At 44.6% G+C, this 23,009-nt stretch overlaps 1 protein-coding gene across 5 annotated transcripts in view; it reads left to right on the top strand.

Annotated features, from left to right (window-relative positions):
* LOC119437524 (uncharacterized) overlaps positions 1–22,350 on the top strand; it is a 132,249-nt gene extending 109,899 nt beyond the window's left edge. The window contains exons 8-12 of one of the 5 annotated variants that reach the window (XM_049660657.1): positions 4,848–4,904; positions 6,877–6,998; positions 18,060–18,116; positions 21,336–21,367; positions 21,631–22,349. In XM_049660657.1, the coding sequence (XP_049516614.1) occupies positions 4,848–4,904; positions 6,877–6,998; positions 18,060–18,107 (227 nt within the window). In that variant the 3' untranslated portion in view covers positions 18,108–18,116; positions 21,336–21,367; positions 21,631–22,349. Of the gene's footprint in view, positions 1–4,847; positions 4,905–6,876; positions 6,999–18,059; positions 18,117–21,335; positions 21,368–21,630 lie in introns of all 5 variants that reach the window. The other 4 variants (XM_049660654.1, XM_037704534.2, XM_049660656.1 and 1 more) reach the window with 4 other exon arrangements.
* Positions 22,351–23,009: the final 659 nt, after the last annotated feature.

The raw sequence follows: 23,009 nt of genomic DNA, 5'->3' as shown, positions 1-23,009 counted from the left end.
GTCCTTGTGTAGTCTGCCGGATTTGTAGGTAACAGTATACGAATATTCTTGGAGGCTTAAGGCCCAGCGACCAAGTTTTCCTGTAGGATCTTTCAGTGAGCATAACCAGCAAAGCGCGTGGTGGTCTGTGACAACGGAAAAGGGCTGGCCATAAAGGTATATAATCCAAGGTGCTGATAATCCACGCAAAAGCGCCATGAGCCATCCTTCTTTTTTACCAGTACAACAGGTGACGCCCATGGACTACACGACGGTTCAATAATGTTCTTGGCAAGCATTTTGCGAACTTGTGCATGAATAACTTGACGCTCAGCTGGGGACACTCGATACGGGCGGCGATGAATAGGAGGGGAATTGCCGGTGTTAATGCGATGTTTAACAGCTGTAGTTCGCGCCAAGGGACAATCGTTAAAGTCAAAAATATCGTGGTAGGATAACAGAACGCGTTAGAGCTCACGAGCATGCTGGGACGGCATGTCGGGCGCAATCATTTTCTGGAAGTCGGCAATGGTACAAGTTTCCGACTGCGATGGTAGAGTAGGATCGGCTGAATTGTCCTCTACTGCAATAGATGCTACTGTGTGATCCTTGAATGAGCAAAGCTGGGCCAGAGACATCCCGCGTGGCAGCACTTGTGCCGTCAAGCCAAAATTGACCACTGGCAGGCAGACACAATTTGCCGTAACAGATAAAACTGTATGAGGCACTGTGATCTCGTGTGTAAGCAGGATGTCTTGCATGGGAGCCGCGATGTAGTGACCGCCGGGCACCGGTGGGGATGACACTAAGTCAACGTAAGTCAGTGCCGAAGGGGGCAAGCAAACGAAGTCGACGGAACTGAGGCGACGAGGGTGTTGTTCAGAGGGATCCAGAACAGGCAGGTCAAGGCGGAGAGTACTGGCGGAACAGTCGATGAGAGCAGAATGCACGGACAGGAAGTCCAAGCCGAGGATGATGTCGTGGGGACAGTGGGCGATGACTGTGAATAGCACGATAGTGGAGCAATTGGCGAAGGAGACACGGGCGGCACACATACCAATTACGGGGGCTGTTCCGCCATCGGTGTTACGGACAACAGGCGTCGTGGCGGGTGTGAGTATTTTCTTCAGCCGGTTACGAAGGTCAGTGCTCATTACGGAGACATGCGCCCCAGTGTCAATAACAGCAGATACAGAAACACCGTTGACTTGCACGTCAAGAAGGTTCAGATGAGTGGGCAACATCAGTAGAGGATTTGGCGGCGTAGGGAGCAATGCAGCGTCACCTCGAGGCGCTGCATCGTCTAATTTTCTTGCTGGAAGCGGCGTCCGAAGGGAGTCGGCGAATAGGAGCGACGGGGCTGAGGAGAGCCTCAGTGTCAATAACAGCAGATATAGAAACACCGTCGACTTGCACGTCAAGAAGGTTCAAATGAGTGGGCAACGTCAGTAGAGGATTTGGCGGCGTAGGGAGCAATGCAGCGTCACCTCGAGGCGCTGCGTCGTCTAATTTTCTGGCTGGAAGCGGCGTCCGAAGGGAGTCGGCGAATAGGAGTGACGGGGCTGAGGAGAGCGAGATAGTCTTCGTTGGGGCGAAGGCGAACGAGAATAGGGGCGGGTCGGCGCAGGAGAATCAGTGGCGGCATTATCGGAGCGTGCGGCATAGGGTCGAGAAGGGCCACCTGGGCGAGAGTAGGCAGTATAAGTAGACCGGGTCGGGGAACTCCAGCAACTGCGACAATGGCGAGAAATGTGTCCGAGTCGACGGCAGTGAAAACAAATGGGCTTGTCGTCAGCAGTGCGCCATTCAGATGGGTTGCAGAAATGTGGTGGGTAATAAGATGTGGGACGGGGCGGAATCGAAGAAGCCGGGTGGGTATCAGGGCGATGGGCCGAGCAGACGGTGTGAAGACCCATGTTCGCGAACTCCTGGCGGACAACGGCCTGGATCAGGGAAACCGTGACTGCAGGTGTGTTGGAGGAGCTGGAGTCGAAGGCAGCCGGATAGGCGGCCTCAATCTCACGCCGTACGATCCTGGTAACATCACCAGTGTTGTTGGGACGAGGAGCGTCGGCACTGGAAGATGTCGCTGGGGTATTGGGCAGACGGGCAAACTGCTGGTGGATACGTCGGCTTTTAGCGAGTTCCAGGCGGCGACACTCTTTTATAACTGCATCCACCGTCGCCACGTTGTTGAATACGAGCAAGTTGAAGGCGTCATCGGCAATGCCTTTGAGGATGTGGGAAACCTTGTCTGGCTCAGTCATGTGTGCGTCAACTTTGCGGCACAGAGCCAAGACGTCCTGAATGTACGTGATGTAGCTCTCTATAGACGTCTGCACACGGCCAGATAACGCCCACTGCGCGGCTAGTTGATGACCATAGGGGTTGCCAAACAAGTCTCGGAGCTTTTGTTTAAGCGAATCCCAACTGGTGATCTCATCTTCGTGTGTCCAAAACGAAACTCGAGGTTTGCCACCGAGGTAAAAGAGTGCGTTGGCGAGCATGATAGTAGGGTCTCACCAGTTATTGTGGCTGACGTGTTTGTACAGGCTGATCCAGTCGTCGATGTCTTCCCCATCTTTGCCCGAGAATACGCCAGGATTGCGGGAAGCGGGGAGAGCGATGTAGGTCGTCGAAGTGGCAGCAGGTGTCGGAGCCGGCTGAGTCGAGCTGTCATCAATGGGAGCTATGGCGGAAGGCTCGACGTACCGTCCACTGCGAAGCTCCGTGACGAGGTACAGGGAATGTCCACCTCCACCAGATATGTTACGTAGGAAGACGCAGAGGAATAGCTGTATACAAATATATTTACAAAGAAATGCGCCGCACTTGGCCAAGAAGCCACAGCCTGCAGTAGCCTCTAATCTTCGTCGTCGTCTTCACACTGCTCGCCTCTTCGTCAAAGCAAATTCTGTTCCGTAGCAATATATTGAATATGGCGATAAACAGGCATGGGATATACGTGTACTGCAGCATTCTAGTTTTGCACGACAATTCCAAGAGGATGTTGCAACTTCTAGGGGGAACCGTCAATGCATGAGTGAGGTCATCTATCGCATTGTCAAGCAAGGAATTGCGCTACCTAGGTGTCGCATGTGGAGGTGATGGCAGACACACTCTGGCAGGTTACTTAGTTTTAGAATTTTTTTACCTTCATAATTAGCGGTGGTCCTGGTTGGTTGTTCTCTTTCTCTCACCCTTTATGCATTCATATTATGGCTCATGGACATGGCTTTTCATGTATACAGCTTAAATCACTAATAACTTAACCATTTATAGTGCAAAACTGGCTACAATGCGGCCTTTTCTGATTATCATTTACCCTCCCATAGCACTCCATGTATACGCATATACTGTGTACAGTGCAGCTGCGTGAGAAGAAATACTGGTTATAATGCGGCTTCCGCGGGAGAATCCTGCCGACAAGCACAGCAGCAAGCACGCTTCTCAACAAGGTGCGCCTGCCGATGAGAGAGTAGAGCAACAAGGGCGATGCGGAGGAGGAGTGTGGAATGTGAAGCAAACAAACCAAAAAAACGAGCGCGATGCAACGAGGGTTTTGCGGAGGAGAAGCATGGAATGTGGAACAAACAAAAGAACAAAGAAAAAAAGTGGCAGCATGATGTGTGCGTGCGGTGTTTTGCCTAGGCGACAGAGAAGCCTTTTGCTCAGCTGCTTATCAGTGCTGTGCTTTGCACTGAACACAGCTTAAGTTTCTGTGCACCTGTCGCAATGCAAGTTGTGAAGTGCAGATATCGCACAGGCAATGCTGTCAGTTTAAGCAGTGTTCCACAAATATAGTTTGGAGCTATTAGCTTTATGTGCAATGGTGAGCTTCCACAGTTCATAACTGTGGGCACACATGCCAACTTGTTCGGAATTCGTAGTAGTTGCTACGGCTGATCGCCCAAGGAACCGAACTATGCTTTGTACACATTGCTGTCAGTTGAGCCCGTGCATGTGATCGCATGCGTAGTCTCTATGAGTCTATGTAATCGTCTACGGGTATGAACAAGCACAACCCCTGTACCTTCCCGCAACGGCATACCACCCGACACCCCCGCCGGCTAGGCCTAACCAGTGCGCCTTCTCAGCAACCAAATTCCTAGTTTGTTGCTGAGTCAACGAAATGAGTTGCAATGACTGTACAGCACATGGAAAGCAGAGAAACCACCTTGATAACGACACGTGTGGGTACGAGCAACACCCGAATGGCAGCAACTTGGTCTGTGGTCGCCATGTTTTCGACACTGTGCATACGCTGATCAGTCCAAGAAATTAGATGAAACCTAGTGCGCCTAAAATTTCAGTCGTCAGCATTTTTTTTCGCTTTTTATTTTTAAATTATTCTTACTTTGTCTGCTTCATGTGAAAACCGCGGGTACTTGACCATTAACCTTTCAAAATTCGTAAATTTAAACAGATGCAACACTCCTGGTCACATGCTTCGATTCTCGAATACGCATGGCTGCTTGGTCGACATGTTTTGTATATGCGCAAGCCTTGAAAAACTTTGTTTTGGTTATAATGCGGATATTAATGACTCCGGTGACTTACGTTATAAGTGGTCTACACTGTACATAGTATTGTATCACAAATAAACCTTTAGTTTCAAGTTATCATTTCTGTATGTTGTTTCCGTTCTGTCTCGTCCTTTGTTCCATGCTAAGAAGTATGATCATGATATACCAACTAGCCCGATGTCTAACACAGTTCAGATGAAAGCACATTTGATGGTAATAGTGGATACACACGGTTTTTTAAGGGCCATCATGTGCCTTCATCATGAGCAATTTCATGCTTGATGGAGTCTCTAGGCTTGCTGGCTCGATACATCCAATTAAAGGCATATTTGTTTCATGCAGGAACAAAGCAGAGAAGACATCAAAGCGGGGTGTCCTTCCAAGTGGGAGTAACTCTGGGTGAGAAGAAAGCTTGTATTCCTTTCTTTAGTATGATTCCTATGTTGATTGTAATTAGTCATTGTAGCATTGCAGAGCAGTGATTCAGAGTTGCTTGAACACCTACAACCAGTTAGATTCCAGTTGCTTGGACACCTATATTGCAAAATACATGGGTCTGTGCACATGTTCAAAGAGTGGTTTGCTTTATTAGAAATGAGAATATGAATGTATTTGCACTGTGATGCTTGAATGCTTGGTAGTAGTGAGATGAAGGCCCCGTCACAATATTTAAGAGCTCGAATATTAGATATTACATTCACCAATCAAGTTATTCGAACACTCACTGTTAAATTCGAAGATGAATATTGGAGTTTTCGCACACCCCTAGAGATTGTCTTTCACTAGACTTCAACACTGCTATTTGTGCATTTTGGCTGTCACAAGCATTAAAAAAATACTCTGACAATCTTCGAATAGACACTTGCAGCAACTACGGAGGGTCTGCAGTGTCAAACGCACGTGGCGTTGGTGACTGTTGCCGGTGCCTTTGGGGGTGGATCGGAGGTTTTAGACGAGATGAGAACGGGACGCTCGTCGAGCAGCGTCGGAAGCCTTTACCACATTCTCGTCTCGCAACGTTTGTATATAAATATGTATTTGCTGCTGCAGCTAAAAGTTGCCTCCCCTCCCTACCTCCCTGGCGTCCCCACGGCCTTTCGTGGAAAGCAAGAAGTCGCGTTTGCTCCCCGTGAAAGCGCGCGTCCCTCACGCGCTTTCACTCGCATGTACAGCATGCAGCGTTCTGCGACGATTTCATCAACGTTGGACTCCATACGGAACCTCACAGCGACGCTGACGGCAGAAATCCGCTTGGATTGTTCACATAATCGCTATTGCAATAAAAAAATTAACAATAGTGCTGCGTATATTTCTTCCGGCTGCGCTTGCATGTAGTAGCCACTGCAATGGCAAGACGGAGTGAGCTAGTGCATTGTGCCATCATGACGCATCAACCAACTGAGTACCAAAACCAAAATTGGCTCGTAGAAATGCTTATTATTGCGAAAGTGGTTTTATAGATACTCCAGCCGAATTTCCGTCGTCGGCGTCACCGGCGCCAGGATGTTACATATGAAGTCCAAGTGCAGTAACATCGCAGCCACGTGCTGTAAGTGCGAGAGAAAGCATGCGAAGGTGAGCTGGGAAGGATAGTGGCTTGATGCAGCAGTGTCTTCTCACATTTGCAAGGGAAAAAGGCAGAGAGGATGCGCGCCATCTTCTCACACGCGCAAGGAGCTGAGCAGGCAGATTTGTGTGCGCTATGAGGGGAGGAGGGTGAGAGTTAGTGCACATCTCTTCTATACCAGCTGCAGCAGCTGAGCGTAGCCACACGCTTCCTATCGTGGAGGCAATCTGTGCTGGGTTCAAAGGCTAACTGACTGGAGTTAGCTGATGGCTTCATGTGCGCTGTGTTCTCTCACGTCTACTTCAAGTTGAAGCGAGAGGCAACATGATGGGGAATTTGCTCGCTGCTACAGCCACTCGTCACCATGCCAGCTTTGTGACGAGTCTCCATGCTCATCGAGGCAGATGTGTTCGAGGTTGCCTGTGCGCGCATTGCAATGTGCCTTTTAATTTAGTTAGTAAGGGAATGTTTTCAGCAGTTTATGCAGCTGATAAAATGACTAATTTTACTTTACATAGCTGTCTAATAATTCGCTATTGCAATCAATGCTTTGCCTGTGGGGCAAAACTGACTTCTATGATAACTTATATAGAGCAGTCGTGCACTTGCCAGTGTGTTTTTCTTTTTTTCTCTCTCGAGTGATTAGAGGACTGATACCTTCATTTAACAAAAAAGAAAAAAAAAAGGACTGGTCAAGAATGTCATGTTGGTACTCCTTTAAGATTTGTTACTATGAAACAAATGACATTGCGTTGACAGCGGGCCAATTTTTGTCTTCTCTTCTTCTGCTGGTGTATTTGTCAGATCGTCTAGCCAGGACGTTAAACTTCGGGGATCGATGCGACCGCATGAAGGGAGCAAGAACATGCCTGGTGTTGTACGAGAAGCATCAAAGAAATCAGATGTTACCTCCAAGGAAAACCAAGGTAGGCAGCTGCTTTCTGTTTCTTTGTTCTTTTTTAAGGTCTCATAATTCCTGTCATTGATGCCAGTGCAAGCCTTGCACTAAGCAAACAATGTCTTTTAGTTCGTTTGCAGGTTGCCGATTCTTTGATTTAAGGCGCAGTGTCAGCTTTCGATATTCACTCTTACATAATATAGGTTCACCCACCGTGGTAGCCCAGTGGCTATGGCATTGTGCTGCTGAGCTCAAGGTCATGGGTTCGATCCTGGCCGCATTTCAATGGGGGCGGAATGCACAAGTACCTGTTTGTACGTTAAAGAACCCCAAGGGGTCAAAATTAGCTTACATCTTTCCACTTTCCTTATAATAAGATCGTGGTTCTAGTGCATAAAACTTCAGCATATAATTTCGATTTTGCCTTCATTTTCTGCTAACGACTGTTCTTACTGTTTGCATTCTTAGGCATCAGTACAAAAAATCGGATAAGTATTCCTGACTGTTGAACACACAAAGTGAATTGAAAAGGCATTTAGTGTTCCAGTGCAGCTGATACAGTCGAGCAACTTAACGAAAATTGAGTTCTAAGTGCATGCGTCTAACCAATCTGCTGCCCATATTTGGCCTTTTGCAAATTGTTCATTGCCTCCCAGTGCTTTGACAATGCTACTTCCTCAGCTGTGCACCCTTACAGTTCGCACAGAGGTGGGGAATGAGACAACACATAACAATAGAGCATACTGGAAAAGCAGAACAAGAAACATGCAGGAATTAACGAAATCCTGCAGCACAGTTTATGATCATCATTGAAAAAACAGCACGAAAATGGGACACTAAATATGACATGAATGCAGCACTGTACTGTTGTTGTTCTGGTTTTATTTTTCGTGTTGGCTGCTCACCAACTAGCACACCTTTGTATTTTGCCACAGGCAGAGGGTAAACTAGTGTGCATCTCAATTTTTGGTGCGCACTTTGGCTGCTACTGCACATGGATATAAGCGCGCCTGAGGGCATACACAGCGTGTACCCTGCTTTAGAGGTAATCTGCTACGTGTGCAAAGAGTGGCTGTGCTGAGACAGCATAGCTTCATGTAAGCAGTATTCTCACGCATTTTCTATTATAGGTTGCTTAATCTCAAAAAGCGCACCACCTGCACTTTTCATGATAGCGTTGTCCCAGTGCGGGCAATGCTATCAGCCGTGGGGGCAGATTGCATGTGAAAGCGTGGCTAGCTTCGCTTAATTTCTACTGCCGATGTGAAGATATCGTCGACGTGGAATGAAACCGTATAATTCGTCGCGAACTCCCAAATTCTTCAAAATCAGTTCTTTTCGCATTCAAATTAGCTTTTTTCGATTGTGTAAAGTTCTGTGGCACCATTCTGTGGAATAGAAATCGATCGGTGACTACTTATTTGCATAAAAGGTCGAATTTCAATGCAACGAAATTTCAATATAACGAAGAAAATTGCTGATTTTACTGACTTTGTTATACCGTGGTTTAACTGTACCTCTACACAGCCAGGAAAACGAACACACATACAGTCAAGTCTCCCTATAACAAAGCCGGATTCGACACGAAAATACCTTCGTTATATTCACTTTTCTTTGTAAGCGCGTATTCATTACATGTACTGAGATTGGCAAGTGAAATTCGATTTACTTTGCTATATTTGATAATTCATTGTACTACTTTTTGTCTTTGCTATATTGAAGTTCGATAGAACTGTATAAGCACATATAAATCAGAACGAAAAGAATTAAGGTGGAACCCATCCCATGATGACTGTCGACCTGTAACGCACTAGCATTGAATTATGGTGACAAAATGTGTTGCCACTGTCGCCAGTGTGTTGGAACAGAGCGAAAAGAAAAATGAAAAAAAAAGTTTTTGACCGGAACAAAAACATAGCTGAAATGTTATTTGTTATTTTCTTTCGGAGTGAAACAAAAATAGTTTTATCAGTTTTTGGTTCGAGGGGAAAGTCAGAAATCCAAAACAACCAACGTCAGGCAACGTCAGCATTAGCACATATCTCAGGCAGGGATAGTGCGAGCAATAGCCAGTCCAGTACTCCACTAAGCCTGCCGCTTGGTGCACTAGCAGTTTAGCATCTTAGCAAATAGCAAAACCCAGCGCTTGTGCTCTGAAGAGCTTATTGTTTCGTTTTCTACGGGTACAATACTTCGTTACCGAAGTTTTATTGTTTGTCCATGTTCGTTTAAGTTAATGTTATCGGAACAGTGGTCCCACATTTTGGCGTGTGGATTCGATGACATGCTGCTTCTGAGATCATGCTGAGTGCTTTGACTCTAGGCATCGAGCATGATCTGAGAATTCATAATTCACTTATTGAGAAAAATAAATACCATGTCTTTATGATACTTTCCTTCGAATACACTGCTTCGAAAATTTTTGCATGCGTACTAAAACCATTATGAATTATGAAAATGCATTTTTTTTCTTTTTTTTTTTTGTTCCGGAGTAGAACCATAACGAAACTTGTTTCAGTGGAACGAAACAAAAACCAGAACGAAAACATTTTGTCTCGACACCCTAACCGTCGTGAAACCTGTGCGTGGCCTCCGAAATGCATCGCTGGTGCATCTGAACTCTCAGGAGCACGCCATGCGGCAACCAGGCTTGTCTCTTGCGCTTCTTTCTGGACAGCCTGCACCATTTAGAGGCACTGCCACAAAGTCTTCCGGTGGCCTTCGAGGCAAGAAACATGGCGTGCCGGGGCTCTAAAGTTCAAAAGTACTAAGATGTGAACATCGTTTTATAATAATTGTGATAATGGCTGTTGATTATTTAAAAAAGTATTTGGTATTCGATTCGTATTTGATTCAGTTTCAAAAATCACTATTCGCGCACGCCTGATGTTTTTCGTTGTGTCCTTGAACAAGGGCGAAGGTAGTTCTTACGCAGAGTTCACTCTAATGGCACACATATTTGCAGTGTTGTTGTGAAAAGCTTTTGAAGGTTTGTATTCAACATTCGCCCGAGGAATGTTAGCGAAAACGAGCTCTGCACCCAAATCTGTGTAGAAAGCGTTTTTTTTCCTTTCTGGACAGCCTGCACCATCTAGAGGCACTGCCACAAAGTCTTCCGGTGGCCTTCGAGGCAAGAAACATGGCGTGCCGGGGCTCTAAAGTTTAAAAGTACTAAGATGTGAACATCGTTTTATAATAATTGTGAAAATGTCTGTTGATTATTAAAGAAGTATTTGGTATTCGATTCGTATTCGATTCAGTTTCAAAAATCACTAGAATTTCATGGGTAGAGATGTCCCCTGGCCTGGTGCTCGGCTGTCGTGGGGGTCCACATCTCGAAAGAGGGCCCAATAGAGATTTCAGCTGTTGTCTCTGGGCGCCTCTTGTCCAACCACAGACGGCCTTGTAGACGAGCATCCGCCGCGGCTGTGGGAGGCAAGTGCTGCCACTGGGTACCTACCGGTAAAATAGGTACAAGCGCGCTCCCGGTCTGGTGCTCGGCCATTATGGGACCTCAACGCTTGGAAAGGGGTGTTTGACCTCAACCCGAAGGTGCCCCCACCTCAATAGGTGCTTGGGGCGCCACATGGGAAATGACCGCCATGGGAGCAGCCCAGACACCACTTGATTTCCGTGCTCACGTTGGTTTCGACGGGAATTCAGGGCGCAGGCTCCTTTCCCAAGCGTATCAGCCCTGAAGGAAGCCGAAGGCCAGGCCGGGGTACGCTTGTACCCTTTTGAACCAGTGGGTGCCCGGCGGCGGTGAGAATCGAACCCACAGCCTCCCGCAGCCGAGGCGGGCGTTCTTCCACTAGGCCACGGCTGCGGTATACAATGACAAGGACACAATGAAAAACATCAGGAGTGCGCGAAAAATCACTATTCGCGCACTCCTGATGTTTTTCATTGTGTCCTTGAACAAGGACGAAGGTAGTTCCTACGCAGAGTTCACTCTAATAGCACACATATTTGCAGTGTTGTTGTGAAAAGCTTTTGAAGGTTTGTATTCAACATTTGCCCGAGGAATGTTAGCGAAAACGAGCTCTGCACCCAAATCTGTGTAGAAAGCGTTTTTTTTTCCTTTTGTTGAGAAGCTTTCGGACAAGAATTGCCAAGATGTGGATTGCTGGGTGCAGCGAGTATTTTCTTGGTGCCATACTGTTTTCTCATGCTGCACAAGGTGGCTCTTTGTTTTGCACAAGACCTGCACAAAGAATGTTTATGCCACTGTGATCTTGCATTGTGCACATGCATGATGGTTACACTCTTGCGTATTGTACCCCTCGTTCACTCTGAGGGACTTGCGTTGACTCATCCTTCAGTCAACAAGCACAAGTAGAAGCACACTGTTGATGAAGTGCACTGCTTGGGAGGCTTGCGCTGACCAACAGAAGAGCAAACGTGTTTACGAACCAACCCTAGCTCCTTGATCACTGCAGCAGTCAAATTCGCGGCATTTAATTCTCAGCACCCTCAGGGTCCCAGGTTGAGAACAGAAATATTCAAACTTACCTGCCTGCGTGAAAATGGTTTTTGTGTAGACGTCAATTGAATGTTAACGCACTGCATTGCTTTTGATTTCAAGCACAAAAGAGATATTTTTCAAATGTAGAAACAAAAAGTAGGTGTGAAACTGCTCAGTAAGTCTGCTGAAAACAAGCACGATGGCAAATTGAGAAATGTATGAATATATATATACAGTATAGACCACTTATAACGTAACCGCTTATAGTGCAGGACCAGATATAATGCAGTCTTTTCAGACTCCCGTTAATTTTCCCATAGCACTCCATGTATACACGTATCGCTTATAGTGCAGTTGCGGGAAACGAAATACCGGTTACAGTGCAGCTGCCTGGGAGTACAGAAGTCAGCGGAGACTGCGAATGCTCCCCTCAAACGGGTGCCCCAAGGAGTGCTCGAGGAAGAAAGAAGTTGTGGAGAAGGCACGTGGTGCGAACGAACAGCCAGTGAGGCTGAAACCAGAACCTTGAGTGCGAAAAAATATCACGGCGCGCATAGCGAGTGAGGGCCACGAAACTGCCAATGCCGGCCAACGCTCGCTTCATGATGACGGCAGTAAATGAAACTTCAGGGAGCGGGTGGCGCCGGCACTGCACGGCGAAGGGCGCACGCGGAGACCGTGGAATGTGAGGGAGAAGGGCGGCAGGGAAGCGGATTTCGCCTCGGCAACTCCGCTGCTTCGGTGGCTCCCCTTTCCCTCCCCCGTAGCTCCCTCACTTTCGACTGTCACTGTGCGCGCCCGCATGCGCCGCCGCTCTAGCCGGCCCAGCGCCAGCTTCCCGAAGTTTTGTTTTCTGCTGTTATTGGAAAGCGGGTGTTTGCCGGCGTGGGGAAGTTTCGTTGGCCGGCCTGGGACAGCGCTGCTGCTACCCTCTGCACCATAGCCGCAGCGTGCTAGGTCAACACATGACTAAAAAGTAGAGGAAGCATAAAGGAGAAAGAAGGGTTCATTGCCATTTTCTAAGTGTGGCTGATACGTCGGCACGTACACGCATGTTCCGGCGCAATGCAGAATCAGCGACCTTGCCATTTGAGAGAGGGTGAAATTTCTGCAGCATTTTTTTCTTCTTTTTTTGTTTTGTTCGCACGCGACATTGAGGGGTCTCTCCTAAGCTTTTACTGCTGGAGCAATGCCAGTCGGAGGCGCCGCCGCGTGATTTGGTTCGAATTAACCAGATTCGACTGTAAATTGAATGCAAACGTTCTAGCTGCATTCCTCGACTGTCGCAGATGCGGGGTGGCTCGGTGCACATTTGGATATATGCGAGCCTTGCAAATTCTTGCTTTGGTTATAGTGCAGTACCGCTTATAGCGTGGATATTCGCGACTCTGGCGACTTACGTTATAAGCGGTCTACACTGCGTATATATATATATATATATATATATATATATATATATGTATATATTTATGTATGTATACATCCTACGCCATGTAAATGCTTAGGATGGATAACCGGTGGACCGTTAAAGATACAGGATAGATACCAAGAGAAGGGAAGCGCAGTCAAAGACGGCAGAAAACTAGGGGGGGGTGATGCAGTTAGGAAATTTGCAGGCACAAGTTGGAATCAGCTAGCGCAAGGCAGGGGTAATTGGAGATTGCAGGGAGAGGCCTTCGTCCTGCAGTGGACATAAATATAGGCTGACGATCCTGATATATACACAGTGTGTTTCTATGAAGACTAAGTAATAATTAAAAATAGCCATTCTGAAATAAGACAGTTCCTTCGGACACATGCTGTCTGCAGTGTCGACCACGACATAACATTAACTTTTTAACTTTAATTTTTAAGCAAACTTTCCGTACAAGCCATATCAACATTTAGAGCTAGAAAAATGTGCTTACCCGCAGAACTGTGGCATGACGTATTTCGGCTATCAGAGTGTGTGAAACTGAAACTGGGAAGCTGCAGCGAGTGCAAAGCTGCACCCCTCAAGATGACGTTCTGCTTAATTCACCCAGCAGCAGGCAATCAACATGCTGCGACAGCGAGTAGCACATAGTCACAGCGCGCACCATGCTTTGGTTATGCAGCTGGTAGGGTTGTGCTCATAGTAAATTTTAAGTGCGAAGCAAGTAGTGATTTTGGCCAAACATTTTCGAATCGAATAGTTGCCGTTCAGAAATCTTGGCTCCAAAGTGACATGTAAGATAAATATTGGATACGTGCAATGATTAAGCAGACTAATTCGTGAGCATGAGAGCACAATAATTCAAGTATAATTTATTTATTGGATTACATTCGAAAATGTTGATGTCATTTACGTATCTTATCGCTTTTTTGGAATTTTTTTCAGAATTTCACTTTATTGGTGTGCGAGTTTCTCGCAAATGAAAGTTTCTGAGCAATCTTGAAGGTTACGAGAAATTTGAAAGACCTGAAACTGGTTTTTCTAACTTAGCGTCAGGATGCGACGGTGGTGAGAAAAGAGGGCTGGAAACCAGGGTGCCAAGATTGGCATAGGTGAAGCCTGCGTATCTGGAGCTCGTTGCTCGGTTTCTTTTGCCCGTTGTAAAAAAAGTTGATGAAATGACTACAATTTATATTCAGTCAACGTCCGACTTTTCGGATTCCCTAAGAGCAGCGAAAACTTTCGAAAACATGAATGCATGCCTTTTACTGCTTCTTAGGGCTCAAGTCGCCACAGGCATGTCCGAAGTAGCTCTAAAGGCCTGCCAGTACACTTATTAGGCATATCGGTGCTCTTACTGAGATAATAGGCTGTGGGTTTACACGTGTATAATTAAGGAATGCATACCTTGTCCCGTGACAATTGCCCTTTCGCATGAGATAGTAGACTGGGTTCACGCGTGTATAAATAAGGAATGCATACCTTGTCCCCTGACAATTGCCCCTTCCCAGTCTTAGTATGCTTCACTGCGTAACACTGCTTTATTGAGGCGAAGCTGATTTCCGCGAACTGGCATTTATTTATTTATTTGTTTTATAAATACTGCAATCAACATGCAGTGATTTTAGCAGGGTGGTACAAACATAATGAATACATTGGTTTGTACAGAAAATGCACAGGTAATAAAAAAACTTATTTAAATAAACACAAAGCATACAGGTTGGGCACACGCAGCATTACACAAAGAAGTAAAACACTGTCACTGCAAACATGGTACAAACAAAATAATGTCACTGTAAACATAAGAAAGAAGTTAATGTTGGCGCAGAGACGACGTCATTTTTTAGCAGGTTCCAGTCCACTATTGTGCGCAGAAAAAAAGAATACTTTAAAGAGTTGCTGCATGAGGAAAAAGGAGTTATAGTGAAATTATGTCTTTGCCGAGTAGCGTATCCAGAGGAGAAGGCTACGATCTTTGTTATGTCCATCTTTTAATGCCCCTTTATTAGTTGATACAAGAACTTCAATCGTGAACAACGATTTCTTTGTGCCAAAGACAGAAGATTAGCCCGGTTTAAATGTTCTGTAACACAAGTTCTCGTAAATGAGTTATAAATAAAACGGACTGCTCTTCTTTGAACCTGTTCTAGTTTGGCAATGTTAGTTTTTGTAAAAGGGTCCCATATAATTACAGCGTAATCTAAAATGGGCAGTACAATGGATTTGTAAGCCAGGAGGTGAACAGAAGGGGAGGAAAACTTAAGAGCTCGCCTTAGGAAAAAGAGTTTACGGTTAGCGTTTGTAGTTACATAATCAATATGAGTATTCCAATTAAGATCGCTTGAAATCCACAGCCCTAAATATTTGCACTTACTAACTTCAGAGAGGAAGGTGTTATTAATACTGTATTCAAACTGCAAAGGTTTCTTTTTATGGGTTATTCTCATGGAAACTGTTTTTTCAACGTTGATCACCATCTGCCATTCGCGGCACCAGGAAGCAACCTTCTGAAGTGCACGGTTAAGCAATAATTGATCCAATTTGGTGATAATTTCGGAGTACAAAACACAATCATCAGCAAAAAGTTTTATATGAACTGGAATATCTTGTACAATATCATTGATGTATATGAGAAACAAAAGTGGCCCTAATACCGAACCCTGGGGTACTCCAGAATCCACCGCTACTGATGCAGATAAACTGTTACGAAAGGAAACAAACTGTTTTCTGCGGGTCATTTTTTAAAACATTATGCAATTTATAGAGCAGCTTTTTGTGAGAAACTGTCAAATGCCTTAAAAAATCCATGAATATAGCGTTAATTTGTGTACAATTGTTAATTGATGTTGCAAAATCATGGATTGTTTCTGTCAGCTGAGTACACGTTGAGAATCCTTTTCTAAAACCGTGTTGATAATTGCTTAAAAAGTTATGGCTATCAAGAAAATTTAGCATTTCAGTATGTATAATTTGTTCGAGTAATTTGCAAGCTGTTGATGTTAGTGAAATCGGGCGATAGTTGTTAATGTTGTTTCTCCTTCCATCTTTATGTAACGGTTTGATTCTGGCTGTCACCCAGTCATTCGGTAGTTCACCATCGCGTAATGATTTATTAAATAAAACATGCAAATACTTGGACACCCACTCGGCATATTTTTGAAGAAACGAATTTGGGATGTTGTCTGGTCCCGGGGACTTCTTTACATTCAGTTTTAACAGCATATTGAAGACACCTTGTTCTGAGATTATGATGTCTGGCATACGTGGCAAGGAGACATCAAAAGAAGATAGGGCTTTATCATCTTTAGTAAAAACAGATTTAAAGTGGTCATTAAATGAATTGGATATTAATTCAAAATCAGTTACAGGCACCCCGTTAATTTCGAAGGTATCGCAGTCCATTGATTTTGGCAAAATAGCTCTCCAAAATTTTTCCGGTGATGCTGTAATAAAATTAGGTAGTGACTCCCCGAAGTAACGCTTCTTGTTTATGGCTACTTGATTCTTAATTTCAGAGGACAAATCTGAAATTAGATTTGCACAATATGTATCGTTGGACGAAGATTTTTTCTTTTTAAGTCTCTTTAGACGCCTCCGTAATTTCAGTGTCTCCCTGGAAATTCACAGATTCTTAGTTTTTGTTTTCTTAACAATGTTTGGCACAAAACGCATACAACTATTCACAATATGCTTAAACCGGTGCCAAAGATTATGCACGTTATCAGAACTATGGCAAAGTTGTCAAAATGAAAGGAAAGGACATCTATTATTGACACGTCATCCGCTTTAGAAAAGTTAGGAAACATAGAAGTTTTTCTGATTTCATTTGTAGCGGTAGCAGATACATGAAGCACGGTGATCAGAAATGCCAGGGACTACTTCACAGAGGGTATTTGGAAAAATGTCTCCACTAACAAAACAAAGATCTAAAATTGATTTAGACGTACCCTGTACCCTCGTATGCTCTTCAACTACTTTCGAAAGGTCAAAATCAAAGCCGATATTCAAGAGCACATCACCCGTGGTATTACTGCGCTTACCATGCGACATAGAGGACCAGTTCACATTAGGCAAGTTAAAATCTCCTGCCAAAATAATTCGAGCACCGGGCTTGACATATGCGTTCATGTATTCCCTTAATTTCTCTAGAACAGTTGCGGTAGCCGTAGGTGGTCTGTACACTACTCCCAAAACATATGCAACATTAGCATAGTACACCTTGCAAAAGATGGATTCTACATTAGGTACATCTGGCATTTTTTCAATATTTAAATATGTCTTGAAAACAATACACACACCACCACCTTTAGTACCACGATCTTTTCTAAACAGACTAAATCCCGGTGGGACAAACTCACTATCTTATATTGCGCTGGTCAACCACGTCTCAGTAAGAACAGCAATATCTGGATTATGTACCAGTAGAAGTCCCTCAAACTCAGTAGCCTTGTTTACAATACTCCTACAGTTAACATTCAGAATTGTAAGCGAGCGACTCTTTAGACTGCGTTGTCAATTCCGTTTTTTTGTATTAAGGCGATAATGAAAACCCTTTGCCTCATCCCATCCATACATGATGCCATCAACATTTAACTTATCATATAGAAGCTTAACTTTCGCTCCGTTTGCTTTTTCGTCCGAGGCGCTTTTCCATAACTGTTTGCGTATTTCACGCACCTTTTTGGAAAAATCTTCTGACACAGAATATGTACTGTCCTTTAGTTTACTACAGGCCTTCAGTATGGATGCTTTGTCACGGTAGTCCAAGAATTTTAAAATAACAGGACGCGTGTTATTTTCCATCTTTCGACCTAGTCTGTGTATCCTTTCGATACTGGCAATGTTTACAAGCAACATCTTTTTAAATACTTCTTCAGTCACTACCCTTTCAAGCGCTTCGGTAGTTTCGTTTTCAGACTCGTCTACGCCGTAAATAATCAGGTTGTTCCTCCGTCCCCTGTTTTCAAGATCGTCGACCTTTTCTACCAGTGAAGTAAGTTGTTTGTTCAATGCAGATACCGTGGTGTCAACGTCGTTAACCTTGCTGTCCAGCGCAGCTAGAGTTGATAATTGCGTCTCAACAAGGTCGATTCTACTACTTAGGATAGACATTTTTTGTTCCATGTTTATTTGAGATGTCTTGATCTCCTCAATAGCGGACTGCATTTTGTTCTGGCCCTCCAATAACTTATGCAGCATTTCCTTTTCAGGTGGCCCGGGGCTTTCCTCGTTATCGCCGCACAGTAAAAGATCGCTAGGCAAACAAGGTACGCAACTCAAAATACACTTGACACACAGTGGGCAGTGCAGCAGCAGCAAGAAACGGTCATCACTACGGAAGCATTTATATGAATAGTTACTGACCTGTAGTGCAAAGCAGAATGGGTTTTTTAGCATGATGTCGGTTGTGCTGCTGCAATGCCCACTGCCAATGAATGGTCTCGTCTCCTCTTTTATAACAGCAGTATCCGTCACGTGAAGCGGTATTGTCGGTGTCGCTATGATGCCATGTGTCATGACGAGGCGGATGAATTGGCGATCAGAGACAAGGTGTATCCCACGTGCGTACGTGTCTAGGTCAGGATTGCGCAGAACTTCGGTGTGCTCAGTCTCCAGGAAGCCGGCGCATGGCGCTAGCTGGCAGCTAAATAAGGCAGCCACAACCTGTAGTGCAAAGCAGAATGGGTTTTTTAGCATGATGCCGGTTGTGCTGCTGCAATGCCCACTCGCCGTGCTTTCCGAGCTTCAAAGCCATTGGGGAGGATCACTAAGGCAGAGGCAGCACCATTTCACTTCGCCAACAGCGGCGAACTGTTTCAATAAAAACTTGGCATCGAACAGCAAGAAACTTGGTAGCGAACGTCGAAGTTGCTAGGCTTACCCTCGGTGGTGGTAAACCTGCCAGCGGATCTGATTATCGGTAAACAAGCTTGCGACCATTTGCCAACACTTTGAAAAGCACACCTATTACAACTGCTCTCAAAGTGATTATCAAATAGCGTAATATTCGAAACTACTATTCGAATATTCGCACAACACTAGCAGCTGGTTGACAGAGAGGAATCGATTCATGTTCGCTGGGGAACTGCTGACGAGCCTACTGAAGGTACTTGGGTTAGACCAGCTTCTTATACTGTCTAGTTCCGATGACGTTGAACTTGCGGGCGCTGACATTTTGTCGTGGTCACCAAGGTAGCAAGGAAGCCCTTGTGCGCAATCACTGTCAGATGAGTTGGCCGATGTGATGACATAAGGTTCTGCTTGTATGAGTGCACTGGTCGACCCGGACAAACCAAGATGAATCTGCATAGAAAACAGGAATGGATTTGTGTTTGCTGGTGAACAGGTGGCGTGCCCAGTGTAGTTATGACCTTACTTATGAGCATAATGTAGTTTTGTTCCACATAGGTCAGTAACATAAAAAAGAGGATTGAAATAACATTGTTAGCGTCTAATGTTTGCTCTTGAGTAATCACTGCCCACAAAATTTTGATTGACCAGCAGTGCTTTCCTTACATTCTATAACTGCTCAATTTGTATGGGGCTTTTATTTGTGTTACCTATTTTCCCATTTTCAAACTGGTGCTACAGTGATGTGGTTGAAAGGAAAGATACTTGCAGAGCGTTAGATAATCAAAACTCGGCCGCTGTAAGAAAAGTTTAAATAATAGTGACTTGGGCATGTTTGTTGATGGCCAAACAAATTATAGAATGGAAAGGCGGTTCAGCGGTATCATGCGACAAATATTTCCTCTTAACAAATCATAGGTGTGTGCATGCAACATTTATGGGGGCACATTATATGCGAGCAAAATAACTTTCAACCTTTTCTCATGCAAAGCTTAAGGACCATGTTATTAGGTGGCTACACTGAATCTGGTTAACTTTATTCCTTGTTTTGTCGCACTTTACTACATATGGATGAGGAGAAGGGAAGCAAAAGAGCTTGATTTTTGTTAATCACAACCCTAATTCAACTGTCCCCACTGGCAACAAGTTATGTTATCTACATTTCAATTTCAACCACAGCTTATTATCTCTATGCTTTCCTTGACTTCATTACCTGCTGGCTTTATGTTTCTTTTCTTCTCATTTGTACTATACTACATTTGGACACTTGTACTTTTTCATAATAGAAACGAGATGTGTTGTCTTGAAGAGTTCTACTTCACATAAAGGGACACTGAAGACACCTCTATTAGTAAATGACCCTTATACAAAAGTATCAGTAAAACTGCCATTATTGTCAGAGCAAGCATGGTAAGCCGCAAAAAAGGCGATAGCAGGTGGCGATGCCCCTTAAGTTCCTGCATCAGCTTAATTAACCTGACCTCATGGGTTTTGATGCCATCTGCTCAGGCCTAGGTAATTTTTTATGCTGATGATGGACTACATTGTATATTTTGCAGAAGCCAGAGATTGAATGTAAAACAGTTTTAAGAATGTATACTGGTGCCCCAATGGCCCAAACACGAGAAAATGATTCAGCATGTATGATGTCAGACTGACATACTAGTGCTGGGTTTCTAACATAGAATAAAAAAATTAAATAAATTTGTATTGTGGCCTTCATTTTGTTTTGTGTGATCAGCCTCTTAATGTGAATTTAACAAAACCAGTTTTGAAACAGAACTTTATTTATTGTTTTTTCTTGTAGTCTTCATTTAAAGCGCTCATCACCAGGTTTAGGAATGGCAAACAGACAAGTGTGGTGCATAGATCACATGCTCATGATCATGTGTGCAAAGTATCAAAGCACTGCACAATGTGAAAACAGCTGTAATTTCAAATTCGAGCTTGTGCATCCTCTGCACCCTGCCAGAAAATCAAGATCCCATGCATAAATGCCTCGACGTCAGGTGCATTGCCTGCAACATCACCTTTTATGACACATGGCTTCGACAAATCATTTAATGCACAATGCACAAAGGTGCCACTGAAAGTGCTCAGCTTCGCAACATAGGAAGAGAAAAAAAAGGTAAGGCATGTGTTGTAAGCATGATGTGTGGCCCCTTGGCAGGAGAAGGCAAAGAAGGAATGGCATGTGTGTTTGTTGGTCGAGGCAAAGTTGAGAGGGAGTCATGTTAGCAGTGAAGCCCGTCTCTTAACAGCATGGTGACGTAACACATCAATTTCTCCTACCTCCTCTAATAATGAACTGTAGTGTATCATTGGTGCAAGTGTAATAGTGCCGTATACTGCTTTCTTGCGCCGGGCTTAGCAGCCACCACCACTCTTGCCTAGTTTGAAAATTCTTCCAATAAAATGCTACCTGTCTGCCACTTTACAACTTCCGATGCATACTACCAATCGAAATGTCCCATAAGACCTGATGGGTCAACACAGGTGTCCTTGCATCTGTCTATGATTCTCTATACAGGTGACTATTGAAGGCGTTGTAAATAATTTCCAATAGGTTTAAAATAATGCATTCTTATTTCTAATATGTATGTGCTTATATTTTATTGCACATAATTTCTGTGCAGCCAATCTCGGCTCTGTTCCTGCAGACAAGGAAGTAAGTCCTCTTTTATTTTTCTTTGCATATGCCAGTCGTAAGATAAAGATCCATAGGTCTGAGCGCATTGTCAGTAGTGCACACTTATAAAGCTATACACCTGTGCTTCCTGAAGCATAAATGCTTGCTTATTGAAGGGATAATTTTATCTTTTCTGGCATAGCAGAATTTTGAGGAGTCACTATTCCTCCTCTGTAATGATTAGTGCAAGCTCATCATCCCCTTGCTGCTCTACAGAATATTTTGTTATTGTTGCCTTGCAGAATGTGGGAAAGTGCCGCTACAACCTGAGGCAAGCAAAGCCAGGTTCCAAAAAGCCATGACTGGCATCAAGCCATGATCAACCATGACTTACTTGATGCCCATGGCTTCTGAAGAAGCACTGGTGTGGTGTGGCGCGAGCCAAAGGGGCCCTGAACTAAGAGCTCCACCCTACGAGGAAGTTGCCCCACCTCATTAAAAATGTTTTCTCACTCTCTACCTTCATACACTAATGTCCACAGCAGCTGTGATGTACTAGCCAAAAGACCCTTTCCATAATGGTAAAGCTAGATTTCCTGCGAGGCAGATTACCCAACTAATGTTAATGTCATTTTTACAAAAAGTCTCTACAAGCACAGTTTGCTTCTATTATGACATGGAAAATGTAGGCATGGCTATTGTGATGAAATCACGCCCAAGTGTGTGCATCTAGCACTTCGTCTTCATTGGAACAATGGTCAGCCCTGCCATTAGTTGGCTAATGTGCATCGCAGAGATGTGCACTTGCGAATTATGAAAAGTGTCTATTGTCAGGTGGCCTACATATATATATGTTGCACCAAGCAAGTCTGCAAGTGTCAATTGGTCATATCTCTTTCAGGTGCTATGTGTGCAAATGTGCACCGAAGATAGTACATCAAAATTAAGGCAACTGATGAAGATATTTACAATATGTCACATAGATGTTGCAATACTTCCGATCTTACCTAAGTTTGAATAATACTATACGAGTGTGAGTAAAATAACTCGAAAGGTAGATGGCTTTTTAATGCCATCAACCTTTATTACCATTATAATGTTTAATAAAGGTGAGAAGCAGCAGATAAAGAGCAGCCTAGCAGCAGTGAGCAGCCCTAGCTCTCTTGCAAATCACAGTACGGGTCGTCGTCATTGTCTCTTTGCTGCTATTGGAAACACGAGGCACGTCCGCTTGATTACATTGGTCGCGGATGTGAAACGGAGCCATCCTGGCGACTCGGGGAGTAGACAAGATGAAGGGGCTGAAATAAGGCTTCAGCAGGCTAACATGCAGTCTCGCGACCTTGACATGAAGATCTGGCGATGGTGTGATGGGCTAAATGATATAGTTCACAGGGGAGGAGGCGTTGATGATCTGGTATGGACCGTGATACCGCACAAGTAGTTTAGAAGAAAAGCTGGGCATTTGAGTTGAGTTGGCACCCATAGCCAAACAAGGGAACCAGCAGTGAAGGTGGGCATCGCCTGATGACTGTCACGTCTTGTCTTCTGACGCCCCTGATCCTCGCTGCTCAACGAACGAGCCATCTGGCGGCAATCTTAGCGTATCGGGCAACTTCTGAAATGGTTGTGCAGAGCTGTCAGGTCGGTAGGGCAAGGTAGTATCCAGAGGGCACGAAGG

This window comes from Dermacentor silvarum, chromosome 1, assembly GCF_013339745.2.
Source record: "Dermacentor silvarum isolate Dsil-2018 chromosome 1, BIME_Dsil_1.4, whole genome shotgun sequence".
Taxonomy (NCBI): domain Eukaryota; kingdom Metazoa; phylum Arthropoda; class Arachnida; order Ixodida; family Ixodidae; genus Dermacentor; species Dermacentor silvarum.
Note: the sequence above shows the minus strand (reverse complement) of the source record. Positions and strands in the feature narration are given on the sequence as shown.